Raw genomic sequence first — 19,945 nt, forward strand, 5'->3', positions numbered from 1 at the left:
CCGGCACGCCCCCACGCAAATGAAACCAGCCAGAACAGCTACCTTTGCATGCTCCCTGGGTTCGAATACACGCACCCTTTAAACAGTGCGTGTGGTCTCCCGCAAGCCGCCGTGCATCTCGGGGACCCTGCACCCAGTCCTCTGTAACTGTTACTGGCACCGTGACAACATGAATACAATGTTTTATAACTCAGGTAAAATTCTGAAAATCTATACGCAAACCCCATAAACCATTCCTGCACCACACTACACTATGTATGTGCACCCCTAACTCCGATCAGATCCCCGGCTGCGTACATGCACCACTAAATCCGACATGTAATCCCACCTCTGCACTGCGATTCCTATGGGCAAGTGTACTTACACCTGGATTTGGGTGGCCTAGAGATGGAGCGATGTGCGTGGGCATTTTGCAGGCGAGAGGTTGCACTGTCACATCCGTGAATAGGCTTTGTCGTGCGCATTTGTGGGTGTGCTATGGACTACCTACCCGTCCCTAGTAATGCTCACTTTTTCTAAGTTTCACCCCCTACTCCGCCCTCTGTACAGGCCTCGCCCACGCTCTGCATTTGTCTTGCGTAAGGCACTCGACCACTCGCAGAGACATGCAGAGCCTGCGTGACGTCCAGGCAAAACAGGAAAATGTGCTGCACAGTTGATTCCATTAATCGACTAACAGGGTTTCGCTAGCAGAATGGCGCGCAAATCCCCGATTTTCCACGCAAATAAATCCATGAATCAGCCCCTTGGTGTTTATTGCTTGCTTCTTTATCTCGGATTAATTTTTCATCCCTCCTGTCATTTACACCCAGACTCATATACATCTTAAATTGCTTTGATCTGTGCTTTTACTTTACGGGGTGGGAATGTTCAGTGTTTTTGACACTTTTTGTGTCTGCATGTAAAGTGAATATTTTTTAAGCAAACCTGCGTGGACACTGATTTTTTTTAATTTTATTTTTTACCTCTATTCTGTTATTGTGTGGATGCTTCTGTAATGGGTCACACTACCCCAAAGAGAATATATAGCCCGCCTTTCCGCCATGCTACCTTAAAAGGTGAAGGAGTATATAATTAAGTTGGGTGCCGGTTTCATCTGTATTACCGGATAACTACTGTAGCAAGTTTAGAAGCCAATCCACTCCCCTGTACCATTGCTGGTGTCATTTCATCACAGATGCTGTAGTTAGCTGTTACAATGAAACCACAGAGTTGGTGAGGAGAGTTGAGTCTGCTGGAGTCTCTCTCGCCTGTCTACTACAGAGTCCAGTGTGTGGGAGGGCTTAAAAACCCCTACCCAGAGCGGAGTGGTGAGCAGAGTTGGTGAGGAGAGTTGAGTCTGCTGGAGTCATGCTCGCAGTCGCTCTCCTCTGTCTACTACAGAGTCCAGTGTGTGGGAGGGCTTAAAAACCCCTACCCAGAGCGGAGCGGTGAGCGGAGTTGGTGAGGAGAGTTGAGTCTGCTGGAGTCCGCGGGAGCAGAGGGAGCATGGACCCGACTCAGAATTCCGAGAGACCTCCGATCCACCAAGAGCGAAAAGGCGCCAGAAATGAAAGACTGGAAGAGGCGGTTGCAGATTCAGACGCTGACTAAAGTCGGCGTTGTCTAAGACATAGCTCTCAACCTTTTTTGACACCAAGGCAGGTGAAAACTAGGGTGACAAGATTTAGAAAAAAGAAAACCCAGATGGGCCATAAACATATAAGTAGGACTGCCGTAAAAGCATATAAAACGGTAAAACGGTAGTCTTACTTCTATGTCACTGAACTTTTGCGGGGGGGGGGTGCACAATCCTCTCATTGGAGGAGAGCGCCGGGGAGGGGAAGGGGGAGGGGGAGGAAACGGGGGCATGAAAAGCATTTCACTTGCTTTTCATGCCCCTATTCGCACAGGAAGAGTCGCGCCGGGACCCGATTTCGGGATTTCGAAATCGGGTCCCGGCAAAAATTAGTCTATGGCTCCAAGGCGGGTGAAACAGATGAGCTGGCGGGTGGGCGGGTGTCTGGATGCTTTTGACGGGTGACACCCACCAAAAGCGGGTGAGTTGAGAGCTATGTCTAAGAAGTGACAAAACACCTGTAAAGAGGTTGAAATCAAAGACTTCTATTTGCGAAGAAGGTGCCCAGGAAATGAATAAAGAGCTGCAAGCTCTTAGAACTCGTTGGAAGATCATGAATATGGAGCTCGGGGAGGAGGCAGGGAAGACCGCACCCCCCCCAAGGGCAAACACAAGCAGCAGCCATCCAAGACACACTAGAAACACAAGATCTGCAAGCAGAACTAAGCAGTGAAAAAAAGGACTTACCCGGGCACGAGGCTAGCAGCGCCTCGCGTACTGACGACGTGGCGAGTGGGTCTCCGGCAACGGTAGCCGAAGGGCAGCCATTGACGGACCCTCAGCAGGCGCACTGCTGTACTGAGGACCGGGACCCGGAGAAGTCGAGTGTGCCGGAGCCATTGGAGAGTCGCGGCGAAGGGCCGCCAGGCTTGCCTGACCCGGGGCGGCCTGGGAGGAGCTCTACACGGACGGAGAGTGAGGAAGGGTGTGGTCACGAGAGACGCCGAGGGCTGTCAGGCAGTCCCGAAGACCGAGACGGAGGGGAGTTGACAGCTGAGCACATGAATAGCCCGATATTGGAGCATGAAAAGGAAGCTACGGAGAGGGACAAAAAAAAACAAGAAAGGGATGGAGGGAATGATTCCGAACGTCCACAGGGGAAGAAATCTGCAATGTCCGCACGAGCATTGGTTCACATAGAGCTAGTGTTCGTAGAAGCTGTTCAGGAGCCAGACACAAAGGAAAGTGCCACGAAAGAAGCCAAAGGTTCTAAAGAAAAAAACCTGAATCAGCAGACAATCAACAATCAGCAGATAAACAACAACCCAGTCAGACATGACTCTAAAGAGAGTGGATTAGACGAAAGCATGAGAGAAAGTGAAATTGTAACATCAGACACTGACTCGGAGTCGGAGAGAAAGGCGTCAGCACTAAAACAGAAAAAAAAAAAGTTTACAAAATAACAATCCAAAGAAAACACCAAGAAAAGATCAGTATAATGAAAACAATAAAGATCACTCAAGAAAAAGGTTGCATGAAACTTGGAAAAGCGAAAACGATAGGAGAAAACAGAAATATGAAATTACAAAAAAGAAATGAAGGAACGCAAAAAGGGCCGCCACCAGCATCGTTGTCGGGTACATTAAAAGCATTCTTTTTTCAATCAACAGAAGCGCAAACTAGATTTGGAAAACGAGCTGTCGGACGCAGAAATTTTAGGAGCGGTCCAGGAGAATTCCTCAGTAAACAGACAACGGACATCAGGCATAGAAGTGGTGCGAGAAGGCCCACCTGAAATAGGTCTGTCTCAGATCCTATTGGAAAAAAGAAACGCGGCTAAAGCGATCTGGCGCCAAATAGAGGAAAGAGAAGAAAGTCGGAGGCTAAGCACGTTGAAAGAACAACAGGAGGCGGCCACAGAAGGGCGTGAGAACACGTCAAAAACCGAAGACGACCATCTAAGACAGGAGCAACCACAAGAGAAGAGCCTCCAGAATCAGACGAAGGCGAAAACTAGTCTGCAACCAACACTTTCTGAAGAAGGCTCTGATCAGCAAAAACAGATGCTGCAACAAAAAGATCCTCGTCAAAATGTCTCTAACCCAGACTGGACAAAAGTCCAACTGAACTCAGGCCAACTTCTACGCACCCCAGAGAAAGTAAGGGACTCACACGGATCGAACCAACAAAGAGAAGGCCTGAAAGAACAACCCAAACGTGCATTGATAGAGGGAGAGCCACACAGGACTAGGTTGAGCGACAGCTTGTTTATAGAAGCAATGGCAACCCTGAGAAAAGTAGCAAGTACACCGGAATCCCCTAAAAACAGGCGGTTAAGCAAAATAGCCACACCAACGCAAAAGGAGTCACCAAGTAAAAAAACTGACTTATTAACCATCATGTCGGCCATAACGATTGCATTAGCCCCATATTGCAAACTGTACGAAGCAATAAAAGAGGGAATACAAGACAATGGTCCTCATTCCGAGTATGGCGGTAAGGGATAGCGGCCACCGGTAACGAGACCGGTGGCGGTAATCCCTTACCGCCATACTCCGAGTTCCCTTTGCGCCCTCGCCCTTAACGCCTGCTTTGAGCAGGTGTTAAAGTCGAGGGCGCAAAGGGGCCTCCAAGCCAATAACGGTGACCGTAATGAACGGTCATCGTTATTTGCATCTTCCCCATTCCCATTGAGCCCTATGGGGGCTCATTTGGGAATGGGGAAGAGTCTTGGTGAATGGGGAATTACCGCCCCGCCGACCTTGGAATGGGGCGGTAATTCCGCCATCCACCAAGGCGCTGCCGGTCCGGGTACGGCGTCAACCAAGGCGTTAATAGCGCCATTGGTTAGCGCCGTACTCGGAATGAGGCCCAATACATCAATCTTGGCCTCTATCTCCACAAAAATCACTCACATAGAAGGCTGGGAAAAAGAAGTTGAGGACTTAAAAAGCAAATTAAGCTCTTACGAAGGGAGAGGGTCCAAGAGGACTTGAGAAACATAAAGAATCAGTCCGAAAGCCAGAATGGCGAAATCGTGGATATCTGTGAGAAAGAGCAAGAAATAAAGGAAGTGAATGAAGAAAGTGCTAAACGTCCACAGCTATACCCAATTAAATCGGGACTACTTAACCAACCTCAGAGAAAAGCCCCAGTGAAATTAAAATTACCTAACAGCGACAAGCTTCAGAAATCCACACTGGATGAGCAGGTGAAGCAACAGGAACAAGCCAAGTTAAAAGAAAAAAAAGGAAAGAAAAACAAGGAAACTCAAGAAGACACGCCGAGATCGACAAAAAGAAAAAAGATGAGGAGCTCTCCACAATCGTCAGAAGATTTTATGAGCGACACAAACCTGATGAATCTATCCCAACATTGGGAGACCGCCTCTAATAATTCAGTGATCGAGGTGATTACGGACCAACAGACAAAAGTTCAGAATGAACTAGAGAAAGGAACAGAGAACACAGATTCCCTAAAAGCCGAAACAAGTAAAGGAATCCAAAATGTAATTGAAAACCAAGGAGTAGACCAGTAACAGACGAACAAAAAAAGAAGAGGGAAGACGTACACATGTCTCCAAGAGAACAAAGAGTAAGTCGGCAAAGTCCGCCAAATCGAAATGAGGCCCATAAAAGCACAGACGATCATCGAAGAACAGAAACCCCCAAAGTAAAAAAGCAGGAACGAATATTCAAAGTCGAACAACTAGACCCAAAGAGAGGTTATATGATTCTGAACAGGAAGATGATCGTGAAATTAATGAGCACAATGAACTCGCTGAAAAAAATAAAAACAGAAGACATCATGTTAGTATAACCCTATCATAGAGGAAAGATTGCAAAGGCGTACATCCATGTCAAAGAAGCAAGCCTGCAACACACGGATGACAAAGTAGTTAGAGAAATGGAGCAAAACGGGTTTGGGCTGACAGAAATAAAACATGAAACGCTAAGAGATAAGAAAGACCGCCTCTATAACCATCAAGGAGAAAGACAAAACCGCGTTACATCGCGAACAGAAGAGCGCTATCGAGCAAACAGAATCGGCAAAGGCCCAGAGGTAAAGGTTTATGGCTTGGAGAAGGTATATACACGGCGGGATGACAAAAAACTCAATCAAAGATAGTCTAGTGACGAGAAAAATAAAGATAATATGCAACGAAGGAACGAACACCAGGAAATTGTCCCAGACAAATATAAGTCACAAACAAGAGGAGAAGCCCGATACACCCATCAACAACATAGCCCCGAGCGCACCTCTACCACAATCGAAAAGAGAGGTCATTTAAACCAGCACCGGCGCAAACAATGAACATGCCAGCAGGCACAGGTCCATTGTCATGGTTAAAAGCAGCACCTAATCTTAAAACAGAGAACTAGCAATCAAAGTGGTCAGCATCATCTACGTTAAGCGAACAAAGTAACGTAGAGCAAGAAGAAAGCAAGAAGTGTGTTGTCTTGGGTTCGTGGAACACGAGGGGACACGCTCATTTAACCAGACCTGGTGACATGGATTTAGGTTCACTAGACATTATAGTCTACAAGAGACTTGGCTACAAGAGACTTGGCTACAAGAGAAACCGTGCCTTGACGGCTTTGTAGTAGAAATATCTGCGGGATGCAAGGGCGTGTTAGGCCGCCCGTCGTCAGGTCTGCTGACAGCAACAAAAATGGGAGTGGGCCTGGCAACAACGATAAAGTTACATGAATCGTATGAGATGCTAGTCACGCTGACCTCATGGACCGATCAATCTGAAGTACGGAAGAAGATGTACAGCAACCAAATCATCATAATAAATACATATTGGAATCCGCAAAAAATGACAACCAAAACTTATTGCGCCAAAATGGCGGAACTAATAGACTCGTTTGACGCAGAATATGAGAATGCTGTCATCATCGTGTGTGGAGACTTAAACGTGGACTGCAATGAGGGGAATAAAGTAACGAAATCGGAGAGACCACAAGGAGCAACCCGCGATAGAGGCATCGCATGGGGAGCACTGACCAAACCAAGAAACCTTTACAATATTGCAGCGCTATTCCCGAAGCAAAAGAACATTCCAACGTGGGAGAACTTGAACTGCAAAGCGACACTGGATTATATTTATGTGTCAACCGAGTTCATACCTATGATCCAAGAGTATAAAGTCCACAGAACCACACACAGTGACCACAATCTTCTGACATGCAAATGGCGAGGAATACAAACACAGAACCACGCATACAAGTATAACCTTGAATCAAATAACCAACAATCGAGAGTCTGTTTGTCGGAAGAAGATATTAAAAGGATAACAGAAAAATATATACTTCCAGATGTAACTAAGTCACAAGTGCCTGTAAACCGACCAAATTATCTACCGTTACTTATTCCTTACAGAAAACCGGTGGGGAGTCAGCCGAGGAAAAAGTCAAGTCCAACACATGCCTACGATAAACTGGTGGTGGAAAAAAGAAAGGTGGTTAGGAGATTGAGAAAAATCGCAAAAAAAAGTGATCTCCAAGAAGCCTGGGAAAAATGGCGTATAGAGGCTAAGAGATACAAACAGTGGCTAAAGCAACACAGACTACTGTTGTACCAACAAGACGCTGAAATTATGCTGAAATGTCTCAGCACAAAGAAATCAAGCGACTTCTGGACAATAATTAAAGCAGTAAATGCGTCGAAACCAACAGAATTGGTAAACGCAGTTTCCGAGACAAGATGGAAAACATACTTAACGGCCCAATTAGAGCTTCCCAAAACACAAGTAACCAAAGACAAATTCGAGTCTACAACCTCTTGGGTGGACGTGGGTAAGGTTGCTGAAATTGAAAGGACCATCAACAACTTGAAATCATCGAGGGCCCCGGGCCCAGATGGCTTGACCAATGTGGAGCTGAAGCAGTCATCGAAAGCTTGGGCAGCAATAATAAGCAAAATCTTCACACACTGCACACAAACAAAAATGGTCCCAGAAACTTGGTTAAAGGCCATAATTGTACCGGTTTATAAAAAAGGTGGAAGAGAAGATCCGGAAAGTTACAGGCCCATAGCTCTGTTAGATATTGTGGGCAAAATCTACGCAACGCAGCTGCTGGACCACTTTACAATTTGGGCAAAACATGCACCCTGCTTCGACACCTTCCAGACAGGTTTCCAGAAAAATGGAAGCACGACAATAAAAATACTGATGCTACATATTCTGAAAGCAAAAGCAAGAGAAGGAGCCCCTCGAGTCTACCTGGCTTTCGTAGACTTATCGAAAGCATTCGATAAAATTGACCGAGAAAAACTATGGTCTAAATTAAGCAAGTGGAAATGCCCAATGTCAATCATGGGCCCGATAAAAGCTTTACATGAAAATACGAAGATCAGGGTGAAACTGAGTAAACAAGGCATCTTGTCGGAAGAGATCACAGTCCAACGAGGCGTCAAACAAGGCTGTCCATTAGCTCCAGCCTTGTTTATAGCTTTTTTGGGGGACTATCAGAACAAGGAGGAAAAAATAAGAGCTTTCCCCCCAAAAATTGTCAATAGTTCCATCCCGCAACTGCTCTACGCAGACAACGCCATTATTATTGACCAAACTCCTATTGGTCTTCAACGAAAATTGACAAACTTGGCAAGCTACATGAGAACAAACAATTTGGAAATCAACACAGCAAAAACAAAATTGTTTGTTTTTGAGATCACGGCAAAGAAGAGGCCAAAGCAGCTGACATGGCACTTGGAGGACTCAAAGTTGGAAGTAGTCAACAAGTTTAAATATCTAGGGGTGACCATGGACGGGTCATCTGTAGACAAAGCTATGCAAGATCAACTATGGGACAAAGTTAAAAGACTCACAGCCCAAACAAGACTGGTCGACAAAAAATTTGGGAAATTCTCCATCGTTCCAGCAATAAAGTTTTACAAGGCTAAGGTGGTGCCATCTATTATATATAGTATGGAAGCTTCTTTCAACATGCCGAAATCTATATGGCAAAAACTGGAGGGCCATGTGTGGAAGTCAGTACTAGGTCTACCTAAATCGACCTCCATGCCAGCAATAAGAAGGGAACTAGGCCTGGTCTCCCTCGCTTCTTCGCTTGAACAGAGCAAGATGAGACTCTACAGAAAAATCACAATGGCTGACTCGTTACCAATATATGCTGTGATCGCAGAAGAACTCAAAAACCGTACCTGTAAGGCACTCAACAATTGGGCAACAACAATCCAAGAAACTCTGAGGGAAATATCATGCTCTGAAGAAGATCTAAAAACAAACCCGGACCGAGTAAAAACTAAAATCGAACTTATCGATTGGATTCGGACAATTGATACTGCGAGGGCCAACAAGCTACTTACACATCTCCCTCCGACGTTCAACAAAGTGAAAACGCCATTAAATTACTGTATGAAATTCCCGAATAAAAAGATGCGAGGAACATTTTTGAAAGCCAGACTAAATCTCCTGATGACCCACCAAATCTTAGCAATTCGTACACCGAAGATGGACAATAGATGTCGATTATGTAAAGATAAAGAGCAAGTGGAAACACTGGAACATCTAGTCCTAAGATGCCCGAAGACACGGATAAACAGAGATAAATATCTTCAATCCTGTTTGCAAGCGGCGATTACGCTAGACGAAGAGGCGGTGTGGAACAGGTTAATTTCAGGAGAGACAACGAGATGGACCATTGCAACAGTGAAATTGATAAAGCTGGCTTTTGAAATGATTGCCAACTCACCGACCAACATATCTGCTTTAGAGGGGGCTGCGATATCGACATCTCCAACCCATCTTTCTTTATTGGTAAACAGATAAGAGGGTACACAATCTAGACATAAGGATCAGATGACTCTAACTCGAGACTTTTCTCTCCACAAACACAGCATTAGAGCGCTAAGGCGCATCTGAAGAAGAAAGAAGAAAGAAAGTTCTTGTAAAAATCGTTAAAAACTTTTCGATTAAATTCAAGAAGAAAAAAAAAATAATTAAACTGTCAATGAATCATCCAGTCTCATCAGCAAGGGCCTCAATGTGAAATTGTAAAAAATGAGACGAAGGGAGAGGCTGAACGGCGCCTACAGATAGGCACTCTTATCGTGAAGGAAAGCAGCCGAGTTATTTAATCTGATTAGCAATACTGTCATTTGAGAATAATAACACCGTCAATGGTGAACATATGTTTACACTTCATTTGCAAAATGTGTGCATTCTGTTTCTGTGTTCACTATTTAAAGAGTCTGAACGATTTCTTTTAAAGCAAACATTTACTAGCACATTTGCCAATGATGTGCATGTCTACAATGTGCTAATACTAACAATCTTACAAATAATGGTAACCGATTGAACAGTTGTTCATAATTACCATGCTGGGTGTCTTAAAACATGTTAAAAATGCCGCACAATTGATTCAACATTACTATGTTTTTAACAAAAACATAACTATTACCTATGCCTTCATCAGCTCTACCGCTGACTTCCTTTGATCCAAGAGGCCGCTTACTGCATTTTCTGAAAAAGGCAACGAGCAATGCATTTCAATTATAGCTCAATTCAGCAGAAGAGATAAAAGGTATTATTATGACACGTGAGACATAGAGTAATTGGGAATACAGAGATGCACACGTGCTGAAATGTGTCACATTAAGCATTGTTAGTTATCTCTATAATAAATGAAGACAGGGACAAGCTAAGATATTAAGAGCCACCCTCTGCATGAAACTACTGCAACGCCACTGTACCCATCCGGAAACACTGCCTCCTGAACACAGATGGGTGATTTATTGGAAATTGATAGAGATTCCACGACGTTTGTTTTCACGCTGCTTGTGGCCTCTCATCATTAATCCCTACTTGTACAGTAAGGCATGTGTGCCTGGTCCATAACGCAACAATGCTGCCTCGCGTTCATTACGATTTTGTCACCTTTTGCGTTTCAGAAAATCCAGTTCTATCTTCCTGCCTCGGAGTAAGTATACCTTAAGTGTTTATTACTAAATGGCTGCAGCAGAAAGAGGTCTGTAAGGAAACCGGAAATAGGCAGCCTAGGAATTAACTGCAGGCTCCAACCAAATTCTGAGGCACACACATCAATGTTCTGAAACATGTAACACCGTTTAATATTGGAATAAAGGTGGAGCCAGGACACGTCGACTGACACAGATCATTAAGTAATATATTCAGGAAATATTTCATAGATTTTTTTTTTTTTTTTTTTTGTAATTGAAACCTTCCCTGCAGACATACAGATTGTTCTTCAATACATTTGATTGAGTATACAGGCACAGTGCATCGTGATGCAAAGAAAGAATACAACGAAACATTCTTCCAAGTCAAAATGTTGCAAATCCATGAATGTACAAATAACAGGCAAGTAACATACAATCACGTCAACATCCCAGCAAACAAAATAGAACTGCATATCCTAGAAACTACATGTAATGAAATCATGAGGTGACTCTCTTCCTCTTTCCTCCAAACACAAATTGCATAATCCCAGACAGAGCAGTATAACCAAATGTGTGCATTTATTTATTTGCTGCTCTCTGTGCCTCAATGTCACTCATAATGTGCTCTAGATACGAAGACCAGCCGCAAAATAATCTGAAACAACCAGTGAGCAGGAATGGGAAAGTTGGTGTTTAGAGGCCTTCATCATTACCCTGGAAGTTAGACCAGGCTGAAACAGAACCAACTATGAGGAATGAATCTTCAGTATTGCATTATACTCACCACCGTCCCATTACAAAAATCATGACTTCTTGTCATTTTGTCTTGTCATTTCGTCTTCAAAGTCTTGGGATTGTAAGGCGTGGCATATCATGGCATGAAAAGTCGTTCAGTATTTGAAGGCAGAGCAGGGATATAGGGCAGAAACCGATATCCCAATCTCTGCCTCCACTCCGTTATTTGATTTAAACCTTACTTGTGGGCTTTAAGCACTTAAAAAATGACACTCGATACATCACTGGATGGAAGACATTTTCAACTACTCTGTATTGACTTAAACATCTCAGAAAACAGAGGGCCTCATTACACGGTAGGCGGTAGGGGATTACCGGCACCGGTAAGTGCACCGGTAATCCCCTACCGCCGTACTACGAGGTCCCTCAGTGGGTGCTGTCCTTAACGTGTGGTCAGACCACACGTTAAGGAAGGCACCCGCTGAGGGACTTCAGAGCAAATAACGTTACCGCTAATAGCGGTACCGTTATTAGCTCTTTCCCCATTCCCATTGAGCCCTATGGGGGCTCGAATGGGAATGGGGAATGGAAATTGGCATGGTGATTTACCGGGTCCTCAAGGGTCTGAATGACCCGGTAAGTCCCCATACCGCCTACCCGGACCCAGAAGGCGGTAGGGGGTAGCCATGGCGCTAATTGCACCATGGTTATCTCGTACCGTGTAATGAGGCCCATGGTCTCAAACGTAAATTCATTCTGGATAACCTTTGAGCCTTTCTTCTTGCATCTTGCAATACAAAATTAAATGGTGAAATTAAGACCTGCCAATTGGGAGTCCTGCTTAAGAAACCTATCCAAAGTAAATCAATGCATTTACATTATATTTCCAATACCTGGTACCTCTTGCTCAACGTAGTGCCACTCTATGCTCCAACTTTCATTGCTATGCGGGTGACACTCTCCTCATTGGTACACCTGCACCCTCCTCTCCTGTCACTCCTTGGCCAGCCTCCCTTGGCCCTCTTCCTTCTCCCACCTGTGAGGCCTGAAACTTCGGGGTCATCTTCGACTCCACACTCTCCTTTTCTCCTTGCATCTCTAAAGTCTCTAAGAAGTCAAACTACCAACTGCACCTCCTCAGAGGTATTCTTCCTTTCATCTCCTTCCCCCAGAAGCTCACTGTCTCTAGAGCTCTGGTTCTCTCTAGGATGGACTACTGCAACAGCCTCTTTCTAAATCCGCCTGCTTCTACCCTCCGCCCTCTGCAACTCATCCAGAACAGGACTGTGAAATTTGTCCTTGGCCTCAAGCCCAGGGATCGTATCTCTCCAACACTGAAATCTCTGCATTGGCTCCCAGTGGCTGCACGGATTAAGTTCAAGACCCTTTGCCTTGTACACAAGAACTTCTTGGGCCTGGGTACTGAATACCTGCAACTCTCTCTTTGTAAATACCTTCCTACTCAAGCTCTTCACTTATCCACCTCAAACTCCCTCGGGCTCAGTCACTTCCCCAAGCAACTAGTTGGTGGTAGATCTATTTCTTCGACTGAGGCCTACCTCTGGAAAAGTATCCCTGCATTTATGAAAGTTGAGGAGAACCATCTCCAGTTCCGGAAGCACCTCAAAACCTTCCTCTTTGCTTCTGCCTACTCTCTTCCTCTCCCCTGCTGATTTCCTGTCTGATTCTGCCCTGGTCACCTGGCTACTCTCTGATTTCGGGCCCAGATCCCTGCCCGCCCAGTTGCACACCCGCACTGCCTCCCGGCAACCCTTGCACTTGGGCCTGTATCTGTAACCCTACAGTCCCAAACCTGCACTTTTGGACACCTGCTGTCCACACTTACACTTGCGCTTGCCACCTGCTTGCCACACTTCTTGTTCTTGTTTTGATCCCATGTACAGCACTGCCCCCTCCCCTTTCCCCTGGCACTTTTCCCCTCCCCACTCCCCTGCACTTGCACGATCTCAATGTCACTAGACCTAGTAAGATGGGTGTCTCTGTGCTCCCTCTGTTCCCCCATTCCTTGCCTCAGCACACCTTGAAACACTTGTGTATAGGCGTGTTGCAAATGCCATAACTGTCATATCATGTTCAGCTGACAGAAACTGCAGGGTAAAATGTACAGAAATGCTTAAAATAAAGTAAGCATATATTTTGTTCAAATAGGAGCAACCAAACAAATTGCTCTAAGAAGACGACATACAAAATGTAAAACCATCCACCGGGCGATTGGTAGCAGAAAAGCCTGAATGGTTCATATTCATGGACACTAGTAATGAGAGACAGATAACTCTGCCAAATATTTAATACCTGCACTCTACAAAGATGGACGGAATCATTAGTCCTTTCATTATCCTTGCAACCCTAGGCATTCAATACAGAGCTGTACGATTTGTTTTTACCCAGATCCCAGGCATCTCTAATGAAATCCAAAGCCCTAGGTAAAAATATGACAGATGATGAACAATCCTAAAAATCACCCATGACATCATTCATAGTTTGCAATCCAGTGCCAGAGGATGAGGGTATCTTTATGGATTTAAAGAAAAATATTTTCCAGAGTGAGAGTCAAAGAACACCAGAAAAGAAAAAGAAATGTTGTGACCATATAATTTAACTATTAGCCAAAGTGTCGAAAAACATTGTTTGTTCAATCTGCACTTAGACTGACCTCCAAATAAATAATTAGGGAGTCATTCATACGTGAAGCCAACACATCTATATGCAAGGGTCCTCATCTTGCACAAAGTCTAGAAAGTCTTCTTAATAGAACCATAGACTTGTCTACTGAGGAACTATTGGGCAGCTAAGGAGCAGAATAATTATTCAAATGTTTTATGTGGACTGAAGACCCCTGCTGACATAATCACAACACCTGGCATCCCAAACTACCTGAATGATATTACATTCCTATGGACGATCTGACCATGAACCAAAACGAACCATTTCTTTGTCAATCCTGGCCTTCACAGAGCTAATATTAGCTACGATATTGTCCAGCTTGGTGTTATCTGAGATAAATGCAGACAACATTGCAGCCATCGAGGGTTCCTTCCCGGCAGGTGTCACTGTCTCACCCGCCAAAGCAGATTGCACAGCAGGTGCAGTACTCAGTGTTTCGCCAAGAGTACTAGCAAAGGAATCCATCGGGCTGCTTAGGTTGGCTGCCCCTTTTGTCATTCCTGATACCAGCAATGTCTCAGCAGGTATATCTGCTTCTAGGAGGGCCAGCTGTAAGGACTTAACAAGTGGTAGCAAGGGATCAGAGGCCCTCACTCCACCCCACTCAAAAAATGCAGATACCCTCAAAAACAGTCACACACCCACCATTCGGACCATCAAACAGGCACTGCACCATATCAATATGGGCTCCAATAACAAATAATGTTTGAATGAAGCCCTTCTTTACCCCCTCACAGTATGTATGCAGTGTTGATCACAGAAATGGGTAGGATAATCCAAATAATATGGACACTGGCTCCCAGTCCTCACTGACTCTGCCTCCCACTAAGGTGTATAAATACAAACATGGACTCACAACGTGGACCGCTGAAGGCCCGGGCCTCAAGAAGGAATTATAGCTCTCCAGTAGTACCCCCTGCCTCACTCCACGCTGCCTTCAGCCTCCCCACTGCAGGAGGCCACAGGGAGTGCAGGCACGCTGCCCGTCGCAGCGGATAAAGGATTTATGACCGGGACCTCGGATCCATCAAGGAGCGGTCCGCTCAGTGAAGCACTTCAGCGGCACACCTAGGAGTGACACAGTCGATCCATGAATATCATCCCCCACACCGGGGATTCACAACCCAGTTGTGCACCAAGCCCAACTTGGGGCAGCATGCCTCCTGCCTCACACTAGCAAGCCGGCACCGACCCAAGAGAGCCAAGCTACACAGTCCACCGGCCACCAGCAGACATCTCCGGCAAGGATTAGATCACAAAGGCCGCAGCCCTGGCCCAGATCTGTAGTTTGCAGCCACCTTCCGCTTCTGAGCCAGTCCAGGCTCACACCACCATCTACACCAGTGGTTCTCACCTCCAGACCATGGAAAGAACAGTCAGAATGCAGGATAATCATTAACAGGATTTCGTTTGGGCAGGAGCCTCACGATCAAGCAGTCATGTTAGTTGCCACTCAGCAGTGCCCCCTCCAGGATCTTCTCAGGATCTTCTATAGGCTTCAGTACTTGAAGCTCTTTCTCACAACGCATGGGCCCATCTACAACCTGAGAACCTATGGCATTAATGGGGATTCTGACACCTCTCACAAGTGGAGAGGCTGACTTCCTCTGGGCTGGGGCTGGAAACAGGCACCTCAAAGGAAGTAGTAGGACATAGGGAAATGCTTGAACAGGGTTAATTAATGTGGAGACCTGTTGATCTGGGACAGATGTGTCATGAACCTCAGCTCACGCCCCTTTGGACCTCCTGGTCCTTGTCTCAACGGGGCTTACATTCCGTATTACTTCGAACATGGCCGTCCAGAGCTGAAGCCCTTGCTCGCTCCATGGGCTGAACGCAGCGTGATCTATTTGTAGACCACGCCTTCCGCAGCTCCGCGCGTCTCAATGCTATTGCAGAGTAGCCTCAGAAGTGTGTTCGTAGCTTGCGGTATTATTTCCTTTGTCCCGGTGCTATTACCCGCTCCTGACCCTTTCCCCCTTCCTGATTCCGAGCATTACTAGCCTTTCCCAGACTCCTGGATTCCTGGACTCCGCGCTCCCGGAACTAAACGCGACCGGGAACCAGACGAGACTCGAGCAGCGCTGTTCAAGACCAGGAGCGTTCGCAAGAAGGCAGCAATCGAAGACACCGGCAAACACCGGACCCAGGTGAGAAGGGGGGAACTTCTTGACAGTTTGAGACGCCACCCGAACGAGATGGAAGCCGCCGTGCAGGACTTAATGCGACGCATGCAAGAATTATCAACCGAGGTTCAAAATCTTAAGGCGGAAAACGCTGCGCTCAAACAATTGGTCTTATCCCGGGATTCTGCTACAAAGGAGGGTGCCCTGTTGGGCGGTTTTGTTGACAAGTATGATGGTTCGGCAAAAACACATCGCGGATCCCTGGATTCATGTCTGGTCCACTTTACCTTTAAGCCCTATTATTTCTCGACTCCTAGGGCTAAGGTGGGTTTCATCATATCCCACCTTTCCGGCAACGCCTTAACTTGGGCAACACCCCTTGTTAACTCTGGTGATGCCCTCCTAGATGACTATGATGGGTTCATACAGGCCCTAAAGGCATGTTTGACCGTCCAGAGCAGGTCTATACTGCCCAAGAACGCTTGCTGGACTTTCAACAGGGCTCCCAAGATATGCTCACTTATGTGACCAGATGTAAACAATTGGCTAAGGAAGCAGACTGGTCCTCTGAGGCTAGTTTTACCCTGTTCAGGAGAGGCCTGAACGATGAGATCAAGGATGAACTGGCCAGGGTGGCCAGACCAAATTCATTCCAAGCACTAATGGACCTGGCCTTGCAAATAGACTTTCGCATCCAGGAAAGAAAGGCTGAAAGGAAGAAATCTAAGGGAAACCCACCCAAGACGTCCATTGAGAGCACAGCCAGAACGGACGCAAACCCAAGTCCAGCCCCAGAACCTGAACCCATGCAAATTGGAGCCTTTCGTGGACCCATATCACCTCAAGAAAGATTGAGAAGGATCCATACAGGTTTGTGTATGTATTGTGCTTCAGACAAACATTTGGTCAGGGAATGTCCTCTGGCACATCCTCGGCGTTAGGGAAACGCCAGCTCCCGATCTTAAATGGAGCAGAGATTCGGGAGAGAGATGTTTGCTCCACATCAATTCCATCCTTGAACTCTCCTGGACAAAACAGTTTGGTCTTACTACAGGCCTTCCTGTCGCCCTCCAAAGACAAGACCTATCCCATTCTGGCCTTGGTGGACTGCGGAGCTATGGGAATTTTCATTGATCAAGACTGGGTTGTTAGTCATCATATTCCGTACAAGACATGAAACACCATGCAGCCGGTGCAAGCAATTGACGGAAGACCCCTCTCTTCAGGACCCATAAGCCTGCAGACTAAAGAGATCCAACTTTCCATAAACCATCATCAAGAGCGGATTACATTCGACATCATTAAGTCAGCCCATTACCCCATGATTTTGGGAATGCCCTGGTTACAAAAGCACAATCCGTATATCAATTGGACAGCAGGATCATTATTCCTGGGCTCAGAGTTCTGTATGTCCCACTGTCTATCCCTGGACCCCTCCTCGGTAACTTATAAAGAACCACCAAGAGACCAAGAAACACCACTCATGGTTTCCAATATCATACAAGTTCCAGAGGCCTATCAGGGATATTCTGATGTATTTTCTACTGCCATAGTCCGAGCCTTACCCCCTCACAGGCCAGAAGACTGTGCCATAGACACAGATCTGTCAGCTGTAATTCCCTTCGGCAGAATGTTCATTCTTTTCGAACCCGAGAAAAAGGCCCTTCGGGAATACCTAGACACCAATCTTGAAAACGGCACCATAAGACCCTCGAAATCTCCAGCGGGTGCTTAGTTGTTCTTCGTTCCCAAGAAGGATACCAAGGAACTCAGACCTTGCCTCAACTATAGAGGCTTAAATCAATGCACCCTCAAGGATCGGTACCCACTGCCCCTGATCTCGGATATCCTGGAAGCTGTGAGAGGAGCCATAATATTCACCAAATTGGATCTCAGGGGTGCCTACCATTTGATCCGTATCCGGGAAGGAGACGAGTGGAAGACCGCCTTTAGAACACCCTTTGGCCAATACGAGTACCTGGTCATGCCCTTTGGACTAGCCAAAGCCCACACTCTCCTTTTCTCCTTGCATCTCTAAAGTCTCTAAGAAGTCAAACTACCAACTGCACCTCCTCAGAGGTATTCTTCCTTTCATCTCCTTCCCCCAGAAGCTCACTGTCTCTAGAGCTCTGGTTCTCTCTAGGCTGGACTACTGCAACAGCCTCTTTCTAAATCCGCCTGCTTCTACCCTCCGCCCTCTGCAACTCATCCAGAACAGGACTGTGAAATTTGTCCTTGGCCTCAAGCCCAGGGATCGTATCTCTCCAACACTGAAATCTCTGCATTGGCTCCCAGTGGCTTCACGGATTAAGTTCAAGACCCTTTGCCTTGTACACAAGAACTTCTTGGGCCTGGGTACTGAATACCTGCAACTCTCTCTTTGTAAATACCTTCCTACTCAAGCTCTTCACTTATCCACCTCAAACTCCCTCGGGCTCAGTCACTTCCCCAAGCAACTAGTTGGTGGTAGATCTATTTCTTCCACTGAGGCCTACCTCTGGAAAAGTATCCCTGCATTTATGAAAGTTGAGGAGAACCATCTCCAGTTCCGGAAGCACCTCAAAACCTTCCTCTTTGCTTCTGCCTACTCTCTTCCTCTCCCCTGCTGATTTCCTGTCTGATTCTGCCCTGGTCACCTGGCTACTCTCTGATTTCGGGCCCAGATCCCTGCCCGCCCAGTTGCACACCCGCACTGCCTCCCGGCAACCCTTGCACTTGGGCCTGTATCTGTAACCCTACAGTCCCAAACCTGCACTTTTGGACACCTGCTGTCCACACTTACACTTGCGCTTGCCACCTGCTTGCCACACTTCTTGTTCTTGTTTTGATCCCATGTACAGCACTGCCCCCTCCCCTTTCCCCTGGCACTTTTCCCCTCCCCACTCCCCTGCACTTGCACGATCTCAATGTCACTAGACCTAGTAAGATGGGTGTCTCTGTGCTCCCTCTGTTCCCCCATTCCTTGCCTCAGCACACCTTGAAACACTTGTGTATAGGCGTGTTGCAAATGCCATAACTGTCATATCATGTTCAGCTGACAGAAACTGCAGGGTAAAATGTACAGAAATGCTTAAAATAAAGTAAGCATATATTTTGTTCAAATAGGAGCAACCAAACAAATTGCTCTAAGAAGACGACATACAAAATGTAAAACCATCCACCGGGCGATTGGTAGCAGAAAAGCCTGAATGGTTCATATTCATGGACACTAGTAATGAGAGACAGATAACTCTGCCAAATATTTAATACCTGCACTCTACAAAGATGGACGGAATCATTAGTCCTTTCATTATCCTTGCAACCCTAGGCATTCAATACAGAGCTGTACGATTTGTTTTTACCCAGATCCCAGGCATCTCTAATGAAATCCAAAGCCCTAGGTAAAAATATGACAGATGATGAACAATCCTAAAAATCACCCATGACATCATTCATAGTTTGCAATCCAGTGCCAGAGGATGAGGGTATCTTTATGGATTTAAAGAAAAATATTTTCCAGAGTGAGAGTCAAAGAACACCAGAAAAGAAAAAGAAATGTTGTGACCATATAATTTAACTATTAGCCAAAGTGTCGAAAAACATTGTTTGTTCAATCTGCACCTTAGACTGACCTCCAAATAAATAATTAGGGAGTCATTCATACGTGAAGCCAACACATCTATATGCAAGGGTCCTCATCTTGCACAAAGTCTAGAAAGTCTTCTTAATAGAACCATAGACTTGTCTACTGAGGAACTATTGGGCAGCTAAGGAGCAGAATAATTATTCAAATGTTTTATGTGGACTGAAGACCCCTGCTGACATAATCACAACACCTGGCATCCCAAACTACCTGAATGATATTACATTCCTATGGACGATCTGACCATGAACCAAAACGAACCATTTCTTTGTCAATCCTGGCCTTCACAGA

At 45.9% G+C, this 19,945-nt stretch overlaps 1 protein-coding gene across 1 annotated transcript; it reads left to right on the forward strand.

Moving 5' to 3' along the window:
• Positions 1-2,619: 2,619 nt before the first annotated feature.
• On the forward strand, positions 2,620-5,096 carry LOC138528031 (transcriptional regulator ATRX homolog). The gene is made up of 3 exons (XM_069639464.1): positions 2,620-2,943; positions 3,229-4,046; positions 4,532-5,096. The coding sequence occupies exons 1-3, from the start codon at positions 2,620-2,622 to the stop codon at positions 5,094-5,096; spliced, it is 1,707 nt and encodes a 568-aa protein (XP_069495565.1).
• The last annotated feature ends 14,849 nt before the right edge of the window (positions 5,097-19,945 follow it).

This window comes from Ambystoma mexicanum, chromosome 7q, assembly GCF_040938575.1.
Source record: "Ambystoma mexicanum isolate Mex_15411 chromosome 7q, UKY_AmexF1_1, whole genome shotgun sequence".
In the NCBI taxonomy this organism is placed as follows: Eukaryota; Metazoa; Chordata; class Amphibia; order Caudata; family Ambystomatidae; genus Ambystoma; species Ambystoma mexicanum.

Bases quoted from the DNA above. Each gene is read 5' to 3' on its own strand.
- LOC138528031 (XM_069639464.1), top strand. From the start codon at position 2,620: ATGAATAGCCCGATATTGGAGCATGAAAAGGAAGCTACGGAGAGGGAC. The intron at 2,944-3,228 runs GTAACATCAGAC...TTCAATCAACAG, and splicing joins GCATGAGAGAAAGTGAAATT to AAGCGCAAACTAGATTTGGA. The intron at 4,047-4,531 runs GTATGGCGGTAA...GCTCTTACGAAG, and splicing joins GACAATGGTCCTCATTCCGA to GGAGAGGGTCCAAGAGGACT.